Raw genomic sequence first — 22,843 nt, 5'->3', positions numbered from 1 at the left:
CAGTTCCTTTTGACATACGAAAGCGTTAAAACTGCAAAATGAAATTTCAATTTTTTTTTAAAGTTTATTTGCTGTTGGCCTAGAAATGGTTTTTTAAAAACCCAACCAGACTAATATTCACTAATATTTTCTTATAATTTTTCATTGTTTTCTATTTTATGTTAATTACACAGATGAGAGGTCAACATATGGCTCTGTCCTACAGGAGCAGTTTGATTTAAGAATGTTACTACTTAACTTCTGTGTCTCAATTTATTTTACTGAAAAAATGGACATAATAGTAATAACCTATTAAAGTTCCTTTGGAGATTAAAATAATTAATTTATACAAAGTGTTTATCTATCATGCTAGATAGAACCCAGCATATAGTCAGTAAATGGTAACGATTACTTTTAATATTATCGCACTGAATATTTGACTTCTTAATTTCCTTACGTGTTTTTATGACTAGAAACTTAAGGTAATGGTATTTTTACCTGATTTTCAAACACATTTCACATTATCTAATGAATCCTGTAGCTTTTCTTTCTTTTTTTAATGTTTGTTTATTTTTGGCGCTGGAGAGGCAGAGAGAGAGGGGGACAGAAGAAGATCCAAAGCCAGCTCTGTGCTGACAGCACAGAGCCCGATGCGGGGCTCAAACCCAGGAACCGTGAGATCATGCCCTGAGCCAAAGTCGGACCCTTAACTAACTGAGCCACCCAGGCGCCCCATAGCTTTTCGTTTTTTAAAATTATTGTTAAATGTATACATTAAAATATTGCCATCTACGTAATATATGCCAATCACAAAAATACCTTAATTCTTTGAGTTACACACAGCATCTTACAATTTGGTCATTTAAAGTTGCAGTCTGAAGTCATCAGATGGCCAAGTAATAGTATATAATCCAAGAATATTAAAAGGTCTCTTACACACGCCAGAACTGCTGAAATTACGAGTCTGAAATACAAATATGATGTTTACCTTTCTTTGTCTTACCTCTAATAGGCCATCCTCTGGTAGATCAGTACAGTGGACAGCGTTCTGGATCTTAGTTTTACCAAAGATTGCTCTGAGCGTTCCAGGGCGTAAATGCCGGGCAATTTCCTATTAAATACATATTCACATATAGATTAAAGTCAGTCATACAGTGTTAATAAGAAAAACACCAGCTACAGGAAACACTTGAATTATTTGTTTACGAAATACACGTATACATTGATGGCACTGATTTTTCCTGGAAACAGCACGAATGCGTGAAACTTTGAGCGATGAAAAATTTCATTCACTAGGCTTTTTCTGTGGCCTGTTGTAAAGTCGAGAGGGCAATAATAATCAAAATAATAATAATAATAATAATAATCAAAAATAATCAAAAATAATCTTTTTTATCAACAGATTATGGGGATCACATAAAATATGAACCTAGTTCATTACTGTGAAAGACTTGTGCCCTAACAACTTGATTTAAAATCAATTAGTTTGCATGGATTTCAAAAGATTTCTCAAAATGTTACAGTTGTATCAGCTTTGGTACTAGCTCATATGAGGGGGAAAATGGTTACAAATAACTCCAAATTAAAAAAAAAAAAAAAAACACAAAAAAACAAATAACTCCAAATTGAGGGTAAAAGAAACAAGAGGTTAAAAAAAAAATGAAAGATGTGGGAGTATTCATGACCTACTTATTAGTCTTTTTTTATTCTAAGTGAAGCACTTCCAAAACTTCAATTTTAATTCTGACATCTACTTACAAAAATGGTATTTAATATATATGAAAATTTTTGACAAATGAAACAAATACCTGTGTACCCACTATTTAGGTGAATTAAAATAAAGCAATAACTTTGAAGTCCCCTGTGTGGGACTTTATCCTGACTCCACCTATCCCATCCCTACGTCTACCCGGAGGTGCCCGTTACTCTCAATTTTATTTAAAGATTCCCTTGTTTAGTTTTCAAAACACTGTTTTTCAGATTTCTCCATGTTGTTATAGTCATAATTCATTTGTTTTTATTACTATATAAATCCAATGTATGACTGAGCATATTTTATTCCGTTTCCTGTTGAGGGACATTGAACTAATTTCTTCTCTTTCCCCCTTTCCTTCTCCACTCCTTGCTTTTGACATACACACACATACACACACACACACACACACACACACACACACACACATTCTGCTACAAGCATTCTTGTACATAGTACAGTGTATACGTACAACAGTTTTGTCTGCACATGCATATTCAATTATACTAAGTACCCGCCAAGCCATTTTCTTAAGTGGTTGTAATAATTTGCCCTCAACCATCAATGCATAATAATTCCCGTTATCCACATAAAATCCAACATTTCATACTGGCTGACTCTTTAATTTTGCCATACTGGTGGGTGTTAAATGGTGTCTCACTGTATTCTTACAGTTCACATTTCTGGAATTACTAGAGAAGTTTAGTGTCCTTTCATAAACATCCACTTTTGTAAGATGCTTATTCTTGTCTTTTCTCCATTTTTCTACTAGGCTTTTCTTGTTCTTTTTGATTATGATTCTTAATATATTCTGACTTCTATTTTTTTTGTCACTTTTTACGATGCATGTATCTTTTTCCAGGATGAAGCTTGTCTTTGGGTTTTCTTTAGTATGTCTTTTGTTGATGAACAGAAATACTAAATTTTAATGAAATTAATCAAACTTTTCATTTATGATTTGTGCTGTTTCTGAAGGAATTATTCCCTGCTCCAGGAACATAAGGATACTCTTCTCTATTGTCCTCAAAATCTTTAGATTTTGCCTTCCAAATAAAATTCTTGATCCACCTAGAATTGACTTTGGCTATAATCTGAGGGGGACACCCATTTCCATTTTTCCCTTATGGGCATTTAATTACCCCAGCACCATACATTGAATAGTTTTCCTCCTTCCTTACCAATCTCCAGTGATGGCTCTGTTATTATATGATTTCCGTGTAGGTATGAGTCTATTTATTAGTTTGCTGTTTGGTTCCATTGGACGTTTTGTCTATCCATGTATCTACATTATACTGTCTTAATTATTATAGCTTTATAGTAAATCTGCAACTGGTAGGGAAAATCCTCCATAGTTTGGTTTTGAATGCATTAAGTTTGGACTGCCTATTAGATATCCAAGTGAAGTTTTCAAATACATGGTTGGGTATGAGTGTACTTTTCAGAGGAGTCTTTTAAACTGCAAATAACAATTTGGGGGTCCACGGCATTGTTAAGACATTTAAAGGTATCAGTTGGGTAAGATTATGAAGGCAGTGAGATGACACATCAGGGCACCATCTCAATGGAAAACCAAGGAGACAAGGAGAGATGAGCAAAGGAGATGGAGAAGAAACAACCAGCAGGTAAGGCGAGTTACAGAAGGGTCCTCTCCTAGAAGGCAGTGAAGAAAAATGTCAAGGACAGAGAGTCCTCAACAGTGCCCAATGTTGCTGAGAAGTCAAGCAGGGTAAAGACTCAGGGCTGAACACTAGATCTATCAATATGGAGTCATGGATATCCTTGACAGGAGTAGTTCCAGAGGCCCGCAGATGAGCAAAACACTGATTAATGTGGTTTCCAGAGAAAAGGGGAGTAGAGCTGGGAAGAGTGAATACAGGCAAGTATTCTGAGGAATTTTGCTAAAAGGGGAGAAGAGAAATGGAGGAGTAAATGGAAAAAAGTGGTATGAAGAGAGGTTTTTCTGGGGGAGAGGGTGAATTTTAAACTGGGAGAAATAATAGCACGTTTAAATGAGATACCACCTCACACCTGTCAGAATGGCTAACATCAACAACTCAGGCAACAACAGATGTTGGCGAGGATGCGGAGAAAGAGGGTTTTTGAACTGCTGGTGGGAAGGCAAACTGATGCAGCCACTCTGGAAAACAGTACGGAGGTTCCTCAAAAAATTAAAAATAGAGCTACCCTATGACCCAGCAATTGCACTACTAGGCATTTATCCAAGGGATACAGGTGTGCTGTTTCAAAGGGGCACATGCACCCCAATGTTTATAGCAGCACCATCAACAATAGCCAAAGTATGGAAAGAGCCCAAATGTCCATCGATGGATGAATGGATAAAGAAGATGTGGTGTGTGTGTGTGTGTGTGTGTGTGTGTGTATGCGCGTGCACGCGCACGCACACACACACACACACACACACACACACACACACACTGGAGTACTACTCGGCAATCAAAAAGAATGAAATCTTGCCATTTGCAACTATGTGGATGGAACTAGAGGGTATTATGCAAAGTGCAATTAGAGAAAGACAAATATCATAGGACTTCACTCATATGGGGAACTTAAGATACAAAACAGATGAACATGAGGGAAGGGAAGCAAAAATAATACAAAAACGGGGAGGGGGGACAAAACATAAAGTCTCTTAAATATAGAGAACAGAGGGTTACTGGAGGGCTTGTGGGAGGGGGGATGGGCTAAATGGGTCAGGGGCACTAGGGAATCTACTTCTGAAATTATTGTTGCACTATATGCTAACTAACTTGGATGTAAATGAAAAAATTAATTAATTAAAAAATAATAGCACATTTACACGCTGATACGAACAACCCAACAAAGGGAAGCAGGAGGGAGACGAAGCGGGAAGGAGAAGCAGGAAATGCTGGAGTAATGGAATCGAGTGCAGGAGTAGGGGAGCTGGCCTTATCTAGGCCAAGCAGCATCCAGCCTGAGCAACAAGACCAAATACAGAGCCTGACGCAGGTAAGTGGTTCTGTGCAGCGGTGGGAACCTATTGAAGTTATTTGTAATTTTTATTGAGACATAATTTACACAGATAACATGTATCGGTTTAAGTTTCTTTGAGAGAGCGTGCATGCATGTACACGTACGTGATAGTGAGTGGGGGAGGGGCAGAGAGAGGGGGAGAGAGCATCTCAAGCAGGCTCTGTGCAGTGCCCCACATGGGGCTCCATCCCATGAACCGTGAGATCATGACCTGAGCCGAAATCAAGAGTCAGTTGTCTAACTGACTGAGCCACCCAGGCGCCCCAACACGTGTTGGTTTTAAGCGTAACTGCCCCGTGAATTTTGTCGAATGGATCAACTCAGTAATCACCCCCCTAAACAAACTATGGAACATCTCTAAAGTTCCCTCCAGAAGTTTTCTTTTGACTGATTCTATTGTGCGGTGGAAAGGGCAGCAAGACTGTCATCAGCTGAGGGGAAGGCCGGGGAGGAGGTCTGGGGATGTCAGGAGAGAAAAGAAGGTTTGGAATACATTTTAAGAGCAAGAAAGTGAATGAACCGGGAAAGTATAATGTGACTGCCGAGCAGCACTGAGGAACCCCGTCAGGCCCTTTGTTAGTGAGGTTAGGTGAGCAGTCATGAACGCAGAGGGAGATCTTTCAGGATAGCTGTGTTCTTCTCCAGCCACACTCAGCATTTGGTCGAAAGCTGAATTTAACGAAGGGCGGGGCTTTGCCCAAAGAAAACAGCAAAACAAGAGAGGAGTGAGGGGGGTTGAAGGTGTATTCAAGGTAGTGATGATAATAATATTGGACAACACACATTACACTGAGTAAGAAAGTGAGGGCCTGGGGTTGGAGGGGCGAGAGACAACGAAAAGGTAGATCAATGGATTGGAACTCCTGGTGGGAGGATTATTGAAATCGGCGTGAGAAGAAGTGAGCTGGAAAGTTAAGGGATGAGATACTCGAAGTTACTGGAAGTGAGCGGAGAGGGTGTGTTGGTTCACAACCCTCTTGGGATTTGCCGGGTGTAATCTGAAACTGGCCCCGGTACTCAGAGGGCAGGGAGAAACTGAAGAAAGAGGTCAGTAGCGGCAGTTTTAATAAGCAAGAGGAACTTGGGTGGCAGCAAGATGAAGGGATCCCTGTACCTGCCAGCCACATCTTAACCTTAATTGGGTTGAGTCACAAATACTGTGCGGGTGTCCTCAACTCCATATCATTAGGTTAAGGCTGCGTCCTTGGAGCAGCCACTGGTGGGGAGCAAGGCAAGCAGAACCCTTTTCCAAGGACAGGGAATGGGGGTGGGGGGCCTCTGATCGACTGGGTCGACTGACGGTCACGTCTTTCCAATGACCTTCTCCGACGGGGTTACAGTGATTTATAATGACCAGTTTTAAGGTGTCACCACGGCTGAGGTCACACGGAAGGCAAGAATACTAAAGAAAGGAGGGTCACACAAAGAGACCAAAGTACTCAATGGACCACCTCTATGGAGATGGAAGTCACCAAGGGTGATGGCGGCTGTAGCTTAGGATGCAAACATGCTGGGCAGTATTCACATCTGAGTCCATCTCACTTGAGCACATTTTATTTATTTATTTTTATTTATTTTTTTTTAATATATGAAATTTACTGTCAAATTGGTTTCCATACAACACCCAGTGCTCATCCCAAAAGGTTGAGCACATTTTAAAGGTTTGCGTTTATTTAATTACTTAAGTCTTCCTTCCAAGGTTGTATCAAATGTCAGTTACCAATGTACTGCATTTAAGAAAAACATTTTGGTAAACTAGAAAATAAGGATAGCTTTATGTTTCATTTCAAATTCATTGCATTCAGTCTGTCCCCCGTAATTTTCCTGGCACGTCAGCACCCGATACTGAACATCTACTCTGCTTATGCGGTGGTAGGCTGCCATTCTGTGAAACAAGATGTACTTTGTGAAACTGTGAAGGTCACTACTTATTTTCCTTTTTTTATAATTTTGTTTAGGAAGAAACACTTGGAAAGGACTCCATTTGAGCAAACTGTTTCGTAAGAACTTGTTCTGTACCTACTTTAGTTGGTACGCACCATTTTCATTAAAATATTACTTTCATATAAGTGACTGCTATATGCACAGCACCTGAATTCTGAAGAGGTGTGTGTGTGGGGGGGGACGCATGTGTGTTGGTGGTTGGGGGGACTGTTGTTAATCACATTGTACTGTGGTGAGAGAATGTGGTCTTTTTGGTTTTCCTTTGAAGGAATTCGTTGGGATTTTCTTTGCACCCTAACGCGTAGTCAATTTTCGTCAATGTCTCAAGGGTGGCTGAAGAGAATACCGCACAGGTTGCATTCTCTGGCAAAACCAGCTCTGAGGAAACCAACTCCGAGGTGTGCATGCAGGAAGTCTATTGGGAGGTGGCCTCAGCATCCACACTTGTGGGCAAGTGAGGAACACGGGAGTGGGAAGAGGGAGAAGATGAACTTCAATGAGTAACACCGGCAGCCTTAGATAACCGCACAGCGAGCCCCGGAGCTGCGATGACCCTTCAGAGTCAACCTGAATTGTAGCAAACAGGTGAGGCCTTGATCTCTCCAAACTGACACGCCACTGGATACAGGCCACTCCAGGGAAGGGGCTATGACCTTGGGCAAGGTGGCTTTCTTCAGCAGAGGGCAATATGGGAAATAATGATGGAATTACTGTCAGCAGCCAACACACAGCTGGGGAATGGGCACTTCAGTCCGGAAGCTGAGGGGTGGGGGGTGGATATGAGCAGCCCTCTGTAGTATCTACTACTTACATGGGTACAAACACACACACACACACACACACACACACACACACACACACACACGACGCATGGTGTAGACACGGCATCTATGACAAATACGGTGCTGCAGACAATTGCAATCTGATTACCATCCTTTTTAGGTAATGAGTTTCTTCTCCTTTCTGGAAGGTTTTGCATTATCTCTTTATCTAGGCAATGGTCGTTGACCCGTCATTCTGCTCCACGGTCCACAGTCCAATTCAGTACATCAGCTTCTATTTCTTCTACTGTTTTCTCTCCTCCATTTCATCTCTTCTTTCCTTTGGCTATTTCTACGCAATAAATGTTGAGACTTCTGGTTCAATCTTCCCTCTCTCTCTTCTTGTATACCTTCCATCTGTCTTTTTGTACTATATTCCGGGGGAATTCCTCTGTTTGATCTGTCACCTAATTTGTTTTTAAACTGGGTCCGTGGTGTCACCCTACTGACTTGCTATTTTTTTCAATTTCAAAAATTGTGTTTAAGGTTTTCACTACCTATAATTATTTTTTTATAGATCCAATATTCCTTAGGTCTTTCTGAGGATACTGCCTCCTCTTATGTAAAGACTCCTTGTTAGGCCTGTTTGGTTTCCTTAGGCACTGGCTCTGTTGGTTGCATCTGGTGTCTTCCTTACGGCACCGGTTAACCTCGAATGACTTGTAATCCCGGGCTCTCCGTCTTCCTGTTTGGAAACTTCTGTTTACCTGTCATGGACGCCGGAGGCATGCCGACAGGTGGGGCTGGCTGCTGTCCCTACAGAAGTGGGGCTTCCCATTTGTCCTCGGTGTGATACTAGCTACCCATCCACTACTCTGCCTCTAGCTAAAGCTCCAGATTCACTGCCCTGGGCTGCGGCCAAAAGCATCACCTGCCTTCTGCCCAGGTGAGCGGCTCGCCACGCAGCCTCCCCGCCCATCACCCTGCCCGTGGCCTCCCGCCCCTCCTGACACGGAGGCCACGGTGTCTGACGTGCAGCACAGCCAGAGCCCCTGTCTTCTCTGAGCAGTCCTCTCCTGCATGCTGTGGAGTGCGGCTGTCCTTCCCCGTCCAAACCTGTCTGCTTTTTACCTTTCAGAGTGAATGGTCTGCTAATGATAGGCATTCTTTCCTGTTTCCAGCATTGCTGGGGAGTTACTCTTCAGAATAAAAGATAAGACAAAACGATGCGAAATACAATCTATCTCCAACCATTCCTGAGGATGGGAAGAGCAGGGGATTATCTGCCACGTTAATGCCCACTCATCCTGCAGACAGTCTCTATTTCCCCAAGCCCATTAAGCCACCTTCAATTCGCTGTTCATGCTGCTCTCATTTTGTATCTAAAATGCAAATATTATCATGCTACTCACCTGTAATGGCCTAATGCCCAAGCCCCTTTAGTGCGGCATTCAAGGTCCTCGACATTGAGGACTTTTGAGGCCTCGCTCACACCTTCCCTGAAAGCTTCAATCCCACCAGCACCTTTTCCTCTACAAAACTAACTTGAATTCCTCCCAGAGTAATCTTCCCTTTCCCACCATTTCAAGAGGAACTTAATGGTCCTAGTACGAGCCCTCTGACTTGCATTTTATGTTTTTTGGTGTGTGCCTATTTTTAGTAAGTTCCCATTAGACTCTCAACATTTAACATGATATAAAACTTCCTCGATATTCCTTGTCTTATTTATAAACACCCAGTAAATGCTTGCTAAATACCTGCTGACTGACATAAAATGACATCTCTATTCAGGGAGCCGGGATGGAGAAGTAACAGAGGGCAACAGCTGTGGGGGATGACTCTGGATTTGAATTTTGCCTTTGTCACTCACTAGTTGTGTGACCCTGCCATGTTACTCAACCTCTCTGCGCCTGCTTCAAAGTTCTCATTTGTAAAACAGGGAAAGAAATGGGACTTAACTACAGGGTTGCGATGAGAACGGAAGGAAGAACTACCCGTGTTTCGAAAAGCGTCTGTCACAGTCAATAGATAATGGCCATTGGTTTTATTAGTAGGACTTCAGAATTGAAAGGAAATGGGAGGAGACACTTCCTAAAGAGACAGAAACGGGGGATACTTTGATATGCATCAAAGCCAGTCCAACCAAATATTCAAGCACCTTTTAATAAATATATAACGTCTCTCAAGATTTTTAATGATAATTTTAGAAGAAAGGTAAAAGTTTAAATAATCAAGTAATAAGAACTTAGATTAGACAATAATCTTAGATCTTAAGATCTAAGAACTTAGATTAGAAAATAATCTATAAGTAAACCACAGAAAGTCTTTTTACTGGTACAATATATCGTGCCAGTAAATGATAGTGATGAAGCATAAAGCTGTAGAACACGTATTTTCGTCATAGTTTTCTTTCACTTTTCACTAAAATTGAGGCTTTCATTTGATCTGTTTTTTGAAAAAGTATTGATACCTTGATTTTAGTTTTGATTACTATAAAATTTCATATATGTCTGTAGAAGTAAAAAATACTGCAATACTGAAAGTGAAAGCCCAGAAGAATCCTCCACAGATCCTTATCCCCCTCTACTTCCTGGCAGATTTTCCCTACTTGTTCCTAACAGCTTCATGCTGTCCCATTCCTCGTACACTATGGTGAAAACCAGCCCCCCGAGCCCCCGTCTGAAGAAGCGGAAATGAATCTCAGATACATAAAAGCAACAAGAATTACCAACACGCAATTTACATATCTTAAATAACTGCTTAAAGTTACTGCAGTTTTAGTAAGTGATGGGTTATGCTGAGCAAATGAGACTCTTGAAAGCCCCACATTTACTCGCATTTAGAAGGTCGGCAGTCTTTCAAACTCTACCAAACTCCTGGCAGATCTGTCTGCCACCACAACCTGGCCTGCTGAGCTCCATCAAGTCAAATGCTTGGTTATTACACGGCTCCCCATAAGGACTAAAAATTCCGCTCTGGTAATCCTGCGGGGGGCGGGGGGGGGGCGGGGGCGGCGGAGGGGGCGGTGCCAGAAGAATTCTGGCTTAAGGAATGACCTCTAAATCTAAGACATGGAAACAATGCACTAAGTAGAATGGTGACTAGCTCAATACTGAAAACAAATGAGAGAAGATTTATGTAATTATTCTTTTATTGTGTGCATTGTAAATATTGTTCATTGAATTATAAGTCAGACTCATAAAATAAGTCTGGACAAAGAAAAACTGCTTCCACAGAAAGCCACACTGTTTCTGTTCTCTACAATATGACAGAGATACGCAAGAGTGAAAATGACCTTCCACTTAAGAGGTGAACTGGGAAGAGATTTGTGCAATTTGCTGATTATAGAGCCTTTGAGAACGACAACTTAATGATCAGCTATGGAATATATTCATATAATGAGTGGCACGTGGTAGAAAAGCACACCTGGTCGTTGGTCTAATTTTGAAAAAATTCTAAGTAAAAGATAAAAGTCTTCTATAAACTATAGGGTAACCATGTTAGCAACAATATAGACAAATGGATGCACATTAAAAGAGGAAGGAGCATAGGTCTTGGCAAACCTCAAATAGCTGAGAAGCAAAACAGAAAATCAATATACACTGCCCTCATTTCATAGACAATAAGGGTAATAGAACTTTCAAAGGCCAATGAAGCAGCCACCATATTGAAAGCAGCAAATATTCGTGCTTTTAGCCAACAAGTCCTGTCATGTTAAAAAGTACATGCTTAGTTCTCTCCTTGACTCCTCTGGTACTTCAAAAACACCCCACCAAATCTGACCCTCAAACGCTTTTCCATTTGCTTGAAACTTGATATTAACTTTACAGTTTTATATTCCTGCGACATGAGCAATATGAGACTAATTAATTCACAACTAAAACATGATAATGGAACATTGGAGGACTTAGAAGTAGGAGAAGGGACCAGAGAGGAGATCCAAAGGCTACTTTTTGCAAATCTAGGATCCTTCTAGAACCTATGCACAGGACTCAAAAAGAGTAACTGCAAAATTAAATTCAACTACTTATGTATAAGTCTCACTGAGTGAGCCGTCAGAGAATTCACAGTAAATACACTCATCTCATTAGCTTTGGAGACCACGTGATTTGCTTAAATATGAGGAATCATTAAAACATGCGGCTTGGGAACCGATGAAAGGCTTCACATCTCACTTTTCATTAGGCAGAAATTAGATAGAATCGAAATTTATAGGACCTGAAGAGGGTGATAATTAAACGGGACTTCAGGTAAAACATTTAGACAATTCAACCTTGCCTTCTGCACTAGGCTTCAACAGACCACATGCCATACTCATCACGGCCTCTTCCTGAGCTGTTCGCTACCTTACCAACAATAGGCACGGGCTGATACACGTGTTATTTTTAAATAAAAAATGATGATCCCTTTGTTCTCTTTTCAAATAGCTGGGCAAGTCTCTTAGTCACTTTTAGGTAAATTACTTCATATGTTAGCAAAACCCACATGGACACATTTACATTACGTCTGTGAACATATACACGTTAGTATAGAGGAAAACGACATAACTTTCTGGTAAATATTTTCCTATATTCTGGCTTTCCTAAATGCTGCATTTAGGAGACGTAACCTTTGAAGTGGAGTCACATTACTACTGAGAAACTTGAAAGGCATCCTCAGTCTCTCCCCCAAAAAGAAGCGCTCCCCACAGTCTACCCCATCCTGATAAAATAGAGAATTGTGACACAATCTTCTTTGACTCTCCTAAAAAAACTTAGAGCTCAATACCTGGAAACTCCCCTAAAGGGACAAAACAATGAAACAGCTGGGACCCATTCTTGACACCTCTATCACCCAATTTATTACAAAGTCCTGTCAATAAAATGCTGAAATATAGTCCACATCGGTCTATTTCTTTGTTCCTCCACTCTGCCACCATATTCTCTTGCCTAGACTATTGATTTCTTAGATTTCACTCTTCCTGGTTTATGCAGTCTCCTAGATCCTACATATATGCTACACAAAGCAATCATAGTGAGGCTATACAATGCAAATTGAATTATACCATTTCCCTACCTAAGATGCTTCTCTTAAGAGAAAACCTAAAATTCTAACATGCTTTAGAAAAGCCTACATGATCGGATTCCTGCTTACTTCTCCACCTGCACTTGAAATAATCTAGTCACTTCCACCTCTTCCAGTTTTCAAAGCCACCAGGCCCTTTCCTAGCTCAGGCGTGAAAACACAAAACTTTCTCTTTGAATATCTGGCTCCGAAGTTTTTCTCCCTCTTCGCAAGAAGTTCATGGACCTTACAAATGGTTCGGAATAAGCAACATAAATAAGATCGGGCAGATTCTATAGCCTGGCTCTCTCAACCCTTCACTCTATCCTCCTTCTAGATGGAGGCTAGAAATATAAAAAACTACATTCTCTAGGCACCCTCTTGGCTAGAGTCCTTCATGTAAATTATGTCCTACCAATGAGATCTGGAAGGCAGAACTGAACACAGGCCATCGACCTGCTGGTGTTGCTACTGCAAGTTCGGGTGGGACACACAAGAGTCTGGAGGCAGTTGTGGTGGCCAGACTGAGTGCCTAAGTCACCAGATTCGGTGACAGTCAGTGCAGGTGGCAGCAGTGGAGGCGGCAGAAGCAACTTCTGGCTTAGATGCAGGTACGGTGACCTTGAAATCAATAGTTCCAGTGGTCTAACAAACTCATCTTAGTATAGGTGTGTTTCAAATTATAAAACAGGACAAAGTTTATAAAATTTCGCATTATATATGTTATATATTAGAGTAGCAACATAAATTTCAGCAGTTAGTGGAAATATCTTGGTGTTTTAAAGGCCTAGGCTCAGCACGCTGGACTCAGGTGAATGATAACGCCCCTCAAATGTCTAAAAGTGTCTGGCCAAGTTGGAGGCACCCAACAGTAGATACAGTCATCACCTTCGTAATATTATAAATAAACTCCTAAAATTACAGCTAACAATGAAGCACTTACATTGTACTTTCATTTTTAAAAAGACATAACATTTCATATGCACCTCACAATCCCCTGTTGCGTTGATAACGCAGACCATTTTCACCTTTTATAGGTGTGGATAAACTGGTTCTATGGACAGTCTTAGACTTCCTGTCAAGCACCGAAGAAAGACCGTATACAAAGATCAACCACTTTGGGCAGACTCTTAATTTCCTAAGCTGCCCAAGGCCTGCTTGCGATTCCCTTTAAAGTTGCCATGGGTCTACCCCTACAATTCACTCTCTCACCTTGTTTAGACCACAGTGGTCTCCCAACAGGCCAGTTGCCTCCACCATCAAAAATTGACTCCCGTGATTTGTTTCCACATCTGTTTCACTCTCGCATCTATAAATGCCTTAAGGACAAGGACTACGACGGTTGTATATCCAACACACAGAGAACGCTCATGAAAGATTCACTGAGTTAACAGTAGTAAGGATTTAGTGCAGGAGTGAATAAATGAAGGAAGTGACTACATGTTCAAATATATACACTTCATTAATCTGGTTAATTAGCCAGTAGAGAAACTAGACCTCTTGGTTACTAATAATCCAGTGGGCTTTTGGGTATATTACACCCTTTAGATACGCCTGTTTTAAGGAACCCTGCAGCAAATCCTTTTGAAATGAAAGTAACCACTCCTTAATTTATCTGTTTTGCGAACTGATGGGTTTGTAGATCAGATTTGCTCAAACTAGGCCACACCTGTCTCAGAATGGAATCAAGAACTCTCAGCACTAATCCCACAGCTCTGCGAGTGGCTTCTTCCGTGACCGTGACGGAGGATGACACTGCTGTTTCATCACAGATACAGGACACCACAAGGTGAATATGAGATGGGAGCCATCCGCCAGAGTGGCATTAGGCGTAGAAGCATGCTCACAAGTGAATTTCCAGTCGGTATATTAAGACACACCTAAATTTCCGGAAGGGCTACTTTATCTTCTGGTGAATATCCACAGTGTACCAAAGGACCAACTCACCCTAAACATTAGAGCTCACATTATAGTTAAACATCTTTCAGCTTATTTGAACTTCTCTATGACTGCTATTGCTCTAGAATGGAATAAATCACATTCTTACATAGGATCTTGAGGCAAGAGCCTCATTTAGAAAGCAAATAATAAACTGTTCACCATAGTTACAATGTCATCATTATTTTCTGGATTGTTTTTTTTTTTTTTTACAAGTACTCATTTGTGCACAAAATACATTGAATTTTTCTATGAATGAGAATACCTGATAAATCAGAATGCCCCTTTACTTAGATAATTCAGATTAGTGTTGTTGCTCTCAGAAGTATCTTGTATTCTTTCCCCAAGTCTTTATTGTAAAAAGGTAATTTTAGATTTTTTTCTCATCTTTAGTCTTTAACAGCAACAGCTTTTTTTTTTAATACAAATTTGTTTTTTAATGTTTATTTTTGAGGGGGGGGGGGAGAGACAGACAGAGACACAGAGTGCAAGTGGGGGAAGGAAGAAAGACAGGGAGACACAGAATCCGAAGTAGGGTCCAGCCTCTGAGCTGTCGACACAGAGCCCGACGCAGGGCTCGAACCCACAAACTGTGAGATCATGACCTGAGCTGAAGTCGGACGCTTAACCGACTAAGTCACCCAAGCGTCCCAAATGGTAACAGCTTTTTTGAAAAGAAAAACTTTTCTTTGGGATTTATATTCTAAGAGGTAACTTTAATCCCTTGAAATTCACTTTCTCCGTAGCAGAATCGTACCTGAAATTCACTTTCTCCGTAGCAGAATCGTAAACTATCATCTTAGAATACAAAATTTACATAGAAAAAAATAATTCCATTTCCTCATTCTCTTCCAGACTATCTGATCTCTCCTTTTCTCTGCCAAAGCAATACTCGGAATGCCTTATAGAAATCCGACTTTCTCTTCTATTGCTGGAATAAAACAATTCTTTTTCTTTCTTTCTTTTTTTTAAATTTATTTTGAGGAGAGGCAGAGAGGAAGAATAAGAAAGAGAAAGGGGAAGGGAAACAGAAAGAGAATGAGAAAGACAAAGAGGAAGAAAGAGAGAGAGAGACAGAGCCAAAAGGACAGGGTAGCAGGGGAGGGGCAGAGAGAGAGGGAGAAAGAATCCCAATCAGGCTCCACCCTCAGCACAGGCCACCACGTGGGGGTCAATCTCACAAACCACGAGATCATTACCAGAGTTGAAATCAAGAGCCAGAGGCTCGGGCACCTGGATGGCTCAGCTGGTTGAGTGTCCGACTTCTTTGACTCAGGTCATGACCTCATGGTTCGTGGGTTCCAGCCCCACGTGGGGCTCTGGGCTGAAAGCTCAGAGCCCGGAGCCTGCTTTGAATTCTGTGTGTGTGTCTCTCTCTGCCCCTCCCCTGTTCATGCTTTCTCTCTCTCTCTCTCTCTAAAATAAATAAAAATTAATAAAATTTTTAAACACATTAAAAAAAAAATCTTCCTTCATTCCTGGTGGTATCACTACCCTCCCAAATGTTTCAGGCTAGCGAATTTCAAACTATTTCTAACAATTTCATTCATTCCACACAACCAGTTAGTCATTACCTAATTTGCTAATCTCATTTGTTAATTTCCCACTCCATTTATTCAATGAGTATTGATACCTATAATATGTGAGGTCCTGGGGCCAGAGGTAAGGAAATTAAATTTAACTGAACATTTCTATTCTAAGAAGTCACAGTCTTACGAGACGTCAAGTAAATAAACAGCTAGCGACGTTCTAGGAGTTGTTTAACAAAGAGCTGTCCAAAACCAAAACATAAACCATAATGATTTGTATTGTTTGCTCATTTCCGTGGTGTAAATACTCCTGCCATGACAGAACGTGAAGACGGGACGTGGTGCTAACAAGGGGATCTTGTGAGCTGGTGCGAGCTGACCCAGCATGCCACTGTGAAAACCCTCACAAGGTGACCAAAGCTCTACGGGAGACACAAGGCAAAGTGCTCTGGGAGCACAAGGATCTTCACAGGATCTCTTAGGTTCTGTGAACTTCCTTCCATCCTTCACAACCACTGCCTTAAACTAGTTCAGCAAGGGGCAAGGGAGGCCAGCAAGGTAGCTTTTTCCGACTCAATCACCTCAGTGGCTCCCCACTAAGTTCAAGTGTACAGGGTATGGTAATTCAAGGTGCTTCTCAATTTTGCCCTGAGGTATTCTTTTAGCCTCATCACTTCATACAAATCTGTACGATTTATGCTTTAGAAACTACTGAGACGTGAAAAAGGCTACTGAAAGAGAAACGCAAAATTTGTCTGTGGACCCAGGATATAACAGAAGACGTACCTACTTGCCTTAACAGTGAACCTTTCTTTACAACTTGCACTGAGTCCTGTCTATACTCTGTGATGATCAACATGCCCATCAAACACAGTAGAGTGGAGAAGCTTATCAATACATTTATTCGCTCTTCCCGGGTTTGGAATGTGTTTTTATTTCACCGTAACTTGTTCATGCTATTCCTTCTAGCATGTTTTCCCTCTTATTCTCTGGTCAGTGAAACTCGAAGCCTCCAGAAGAAGAGTCTTTCCATGAAGCATTCCCCAATTCCCAGCTAGAATTAATAACTCTCTGTGCTACAAAGGGTACTTAGCAATGGACCCTGTGTCATAAACTGAAATTACGTTGGCTATCTCTCTGTAAGGGTATTGATCAGTACTATTTCCAGATGACATGATATTATACATATAAAATCCTAAAGACTTCAACAAAAAAACTACTAGAAGTAATATATGAATTCAGTAAAGTTGCAGGATACAAAGTTAATACCCAGAAATTGGTAGCCTTTCTATACACTAATAACCAAGTAGCAGAAAGAGAAATTAGGGAAATAATTCCATTTACAATTGCACCAGAAAGAATAAAATGCCTAGGAATAAATTTAACCAAGGAAGTGAAAGACCTATATTCTGAAAACTATACAACATCAGTGAAAGAAATTCAAGATGACACAAACAAATGAAAGACAGTCCATACTCGTGGATCAGAATTAACTTTATTAATTAATTAATTTAATATTGTTAAAATGTCCATACTACCCAAAGCAATCTATATATTCAGTGCAATCCCCATCAAAATACCTGTAGTGCTTTTCACAGAACCGGAACAAATACTACAATTTGTATGGAACCACAGAAGATTCCAAATAGCCAAAGCAATCTGATGAAGACGAACAAAGATGGAGGTGTCAGAATCCCAGATTTCAAGATGCTCTAGAAAACAGTAGTAATCAAAACAGTATGGTACTGGCACGAAAACAGCCACAGAGCAATGGAACAGAATAGAGAGCCAAGAAATAAATGTATGCTTACACAGTCAATTAATCTATGACGAAAGGAGGCAAGAACATACAATGCAAAAAAGACAGTCTCTCCAATAAACGGTATTTAGAAAACTGAACGGCTACATGTAAAAGAATGAAACTAATACCATATTCAAAAATAAACTCAAAATGTATTAAAGACCTACACGTGATACCTGAAACCATAAAAAATCACAGAAGAGAACACAGGCAGTAATTTCTCTGATATTGTCACCAGCAACAGTTTTCTAGATATGTCTCCTAAGACAAGAGAAACAAAAACAAACTATTGACCCTACATCAAGTAGAAAGCTTTTACACAGTGAAGGACACCAACAAAATGAAAAGGCCACCTACTGAATGGGAGAAGATGACACATCTGATAAGGGGTTAATTCCCCAAATACATAAAATCATATGACTTCACTCATTGAGAACTTTAAGAGACAAAACAGACAAGGGAAGGGAGAAAAAGAAAGAATATAAAAACAGGGAGGGGGACAAAACAGAAGAGACTCATAAATATGGAGAACAAACTGAGGGTTACGGGAGGGGTGGAGGGAGGGGGGATGGGACCCATGGGTAAGGGGCACTAAGGAATCTACTCCTGAAATCACTGTTGCACTATATGCGAACTAATTTGGATGTAAATTTTTAAAAATAAAAAAGTAAAACTAAAAAAATTTAAAAATAAATTGAAAATTAAAAAAATAAGAATGTATACAATTCGACAAAGGAGCCCTCGTACGTTGTTGCTGGGAATGCAAATTGGCGCAGCCGCTGTGGAAAACAGTATGGAGACTCCTCAAAAAATTAAAAATAGAAATGCCATATAATCCAATAATTCCACTACTGGACATTTATCCAAAGAAACAAAAACACTAATTTGAAAAGATATATGCACCCCTATGTTTATTGCAGCATTATATACAATAGCCAAGATAGGAAAACAACCTAAGCTATCCATCCATCGATAGATGAACGGTTAGGGAAGATGCAGGCTATATATACACATACACACACAATGCTATTTTGCAGCCAGAAAAAGGAATGAAACCTTGCCATTTTGGGACAGCATGGATCGACCTAGAGAGTATAATGCTAAGTGAAATAAGTCAGAGAAAGACAAATACCATATGCTTTCATTCACATGTGGAATTCAGGAAACAAATCAAATTAATCGAGAGAGAGAGAGAGAGAGAGAGAAACAAAAAGCCAGACTCTTAAATATAGAGAACGAGTGGTAACCAGAGCGGAAGTGGGTAGGGGGATGGGGTAAATAGATAAAGAGATTAAGAGTACATTTATCTTGATGGGCACTGAGAAATGTACGGAATTGTTGAATCCTTATACCATACACCTGAAACGAATATAACACTGTATGTTAGTTGGGCTTGAATTTTAAAAAAAAGGAAAAAAGTACTGATCAGGGCAGTCTTGTTCCCTGCTAAATCCTGAGTGCCAAGAACAGTCTAGAACACACTAGGTGTTTGGTTAGTATTTACTGAGCACACAAAAACTCAATTATAAACGTCTCCTCTGAGAGAGAACACAACCGTTGGAAATGGGGACTGTGTCTTGTTCGTTTTAATACCCCTCAGAGCATTCGGTACGTCTCACACAGGGAGGAACTTAATAAATGAGGTTTGAGTTAGTTTGAATCTTCTCTAGAAATTTTAGTTTTTTAGTATCCAAAAACTACATACCATGATTTATGAAATAAGTATATTTCGAAATATAGGTACAACATAGAAATATACCAAACAAATTGAATTTATTTTTTTTTAATTTTTTTTAACATGTATTTATTTTTGAGAGACAGAGAGAGAGACAGAACATGAGCAGGGGAGGGGCAGAGAGAGACGGAGACACAGAATCCGAAGCAGGCTGCAGGCTCTGAGCTGTCAGCACCGAGCCCGACGTGGGGCTCGAACCCACAAACCGTGAGTTCATGACCTGAGCCGAAGTCGGATGCTTAACCGACTGAGCCACCCAGGCGCCCCCACAAATTGAATTTCTAAAGGGGTGAAGAAGCAGCCTAGGCAATATAGACAGGGTACCGACCAAAATTTACACCGGAGAACCTCAAATATTTCTACTGCACAGGGAAGAGTTGTGACCACTTCTCTACAGGTGATGAAGTGGAACCTGGGACTTGTACAAATAACAAAATGGCAGCACGAACAGAATGCCAGGCTCTCAGTACCATTTTGCAGCTCTTTGGAGAGGATTCATGGGAACCCACAGGCTGAGGACCTGACTACTTTATCGCTCTGTGGGTGTGGATATGCGCAATACGGTTCTTACTCATTTTGGAGGTTTTGTCGATTCCCTATGTAACAAGTTAATTCATACTAATACTGGGAGGTACATTTTGTAGTCAGGTCATCTTGGAGAGCACACTAGAAAAAAAAAAATATGATTCAAGGACAAATGTTCTCTAGGTTATTTACTGAGCGTTTTTGTTTTGCTTCGTTTGAATGCGGGTGTTCTTTTTTAGGCAGGGATAAGCATTTGGTCACACTTGTTTCGTTTTTTCTTTTAAACATTTCAGGCTAAAACTATACAGTCACAATCTATGCTGTACAACTTGATTGTTCAAATAATTTCTATGTAGCAAATTGCTGGAAATGAATGTAGGGCCTGCCTGGGGGTACCTCCTGGGCCTGCCTCATGAAGAGTTTCCATCCACTCAAGGGCGCCTGGGTGGCCCAGTTGGTCAAGCGTCCGACTTCGGCTCAGGTCGTGATCTCACGGTCCGTGAGTTCGAGCCCCGCAATGGGCTCTGTGCTGACAGCTCGGAGCCTGGAGCCTGTTTCAGATTCTGTGTCTCCCTCTCCTCTCTGCTCCTCCCCCACTCATGCTCTGTCTCTCTCTGTCTCAAAAATAAATAAACGTTAAAAAAAAAAAAGACTTTCCATCCATTAAAGGGAGTGTCGGTGTTATTCTCTTCAATCTCCAGAAGCACAATGGCTTGGCTAAGGAAGCACACCAGTCCGTACTTGCATGGGGACACAGAATAAGCACATTCCAGTTATTTTCCAGGAAGTTTAACCGTGAACCTACTGCCGCTCCATATTACCAAAGCATTAGACTTCAAGAAGAGTGTGCATGAAGGATTGCTTTAACACAAACAACACATCCTTTCACTTGGAACTTCAGCCTCTACTGCAACAAAACATAAGATCGAATCACTCTGATTTCTCTTAAAATTGTCACCCCCTGGGATGACACCATTAGCTTCTGATAAAGACAGCCTATGAAACTAGCTGCTACTAAAGACCATGAGTGTTAGATCCCATGGTGCCTTCTTTGGGGATCCATGAAGGAATTTCCTCTTAGGTATCAGGACAAGTTGGGGGTTGTTGGTGAGCCATTAGTTTATCTCACGGACACTGTCAGTCATGTAATCTGATCCTGTGGATGCCTAAAAACTAAGAGCCACACTGTGGCCTCCCTGTGACAAGAATATAGGACTTGATGATGCACCTGTCCTCATTTCTGGTCTCATTTGCTCCCAGGACTGAGTTCCTCGTTCACTTTCTTTTCCTCATCATGTTGCATAAATGTTTCTAAATTACCTTTAGTTCTAACGAAAAAAGAACTTTAATATAAATAAATGAATATATTAATGGCAATGTTGGAAGCTTTTAAAGATAGATACATAGTTAACTTGTAATATACAATTACAGATATTAAGATATTTTCAACCCTTATAGTGATATGCAGGGTTTTTGTTGCATGCACTCTTTTTTTTTTTTTTTTTTCAACATTTATTTATTTTTGGGACAGAGAGAGACAGAGCATGAACGGGGGAGGGGCAGAGAGAGAGGGGGAGACACAGAATCGGAAACAGGCTCCAGGCTCTGAGCCATCAGCCCAGAGCCTGACGCGGGGCTCGAACTCACGGACCGCGAGATCGTGACCTGGCTGAAGTTGGACGCCCAACCGACTGTGCCACCCAGGCGCCCCTTGTTGCATGCACTCTTAACAATGAATGTTTAAAAACCATAAAATTGCCATTTCATGTGCCAAATATCTTGCCTTGTGAAAGATTTATTTTCTTTTATAAAACTCCTTAAATCTGTAAAATACTTGTACAGCCATTACATTTATTTAATAAGTCATACCAAAAGGGGTTCTATATTTATAAATTGCTGCTATGATACATGGGCTCATGTAATTCAGCCACTTTTAAAATGTAATCATTTAGGGGCACCTGGGTGGCTCAGTCGGTTGAGTGTCCAACTCTTGGTTTCGGCTCAGGTCACGATCTTGCGGTTTTGTGAGTTCCAGCCCCGCGCTGGGCTCTGCACTCCAACTCAGAGCCTGCTTGGGATTCTCTTTCTCTCCCTCTTTCTCTGTCCCTCCCTCACTCATGCTATCTCTCTCTCTCTCTCAAGTAAATATATAAAACTTAAAAAAATAAAATATTATCATTTATAGAATTATGCTTTTAAAATATGATAAAAAGCTAGTTTTGAAATATAATTTAATTTATTTAACAGAAATTAACGGACTGTCAAGATTCGTTAGTCCAAGCACTCCTTAAACTAATAGAAACAGTTAAGCAGATTTCCTGTTCTTACATTCTTTTTGGTTGTCTTGACTGAAAGTATACATACATACATACATACCAAGTAAAATTCTCTGCATGAGAGGAAAAAATTAAAAGACAAATTATTGCTTTGGGAAAAAGCCATTCATCCCCAGTCAGAATTCATGTGTGAGTTGCTTTACGTATTGTTTGTACAACCCGATGTCTCAAACGTGACGAGACCATAGCAGAACTAAGCAGTATGTGCTGGTTAAGTCACGCTGATGAACGCTGCTCTTTGTAATGCCTACTGTTTACTATCTCCTCAGGTTAATTAGTTTCCAAACATTATATAAATCTTTTATACATTCATGCACTTCAGAAACCGACATAAGTGTTGCTATTCAGAGAAAATATTTTGCAAAGGAAACCACGTAATCATTAAAGTCTGTTAAACCACCATGGTAGTTGAGAAAGGGCAAGACAGACTACAGAGAACACATACCTTTGATCTTCTCACCCAGCAATTTCACCGGTAAGAATTTAT

General features: G+C 40.5%; 1 protein-coding gene across 1 annotated transcript in view; it reads right to left on the bottom strand.

Annotated features, from left to right (window-relative positions):
- The window catches only part of NME7 (NME/NM23 family member 7), a 258,655-nt gene that overhangs the window by 53,536 nt on the left and 182,276 nt on the right, over positions 1 to 22,843 (bottom strand). The window contains exon 11 of the mRNA XM_019424042.2: positions 983 to 1,090. Coding sequence (XP_019279587.2) covers positions 983 to 1,090 — 108 coding nt within the window. The remainder of the gene's footprint in view (positions 1 to 982; positions 1,091 to 22,843) is intronic.

Source organism: Panthera pardus, unplaced genomic scaffold (assembly GCF_024362965.1).
Source record: "Panthera pardus isolate Hobbes unplaced genomic scaffold, ASM2436296v1 HiC_scaffold_21, whole genome shotgun sequence".
Classification (NCBI taxonomy): Eukaryota; Metazoa; Chordata; class Mammalia; order Carnivora; family Felidae; genus Panthera; species Panthera pardus.
The sequence above is the reverse complement of the archived record's forward strand: the minus strand, read 5'-3'. Positions and strand labels throughout refer to the sequence as shown.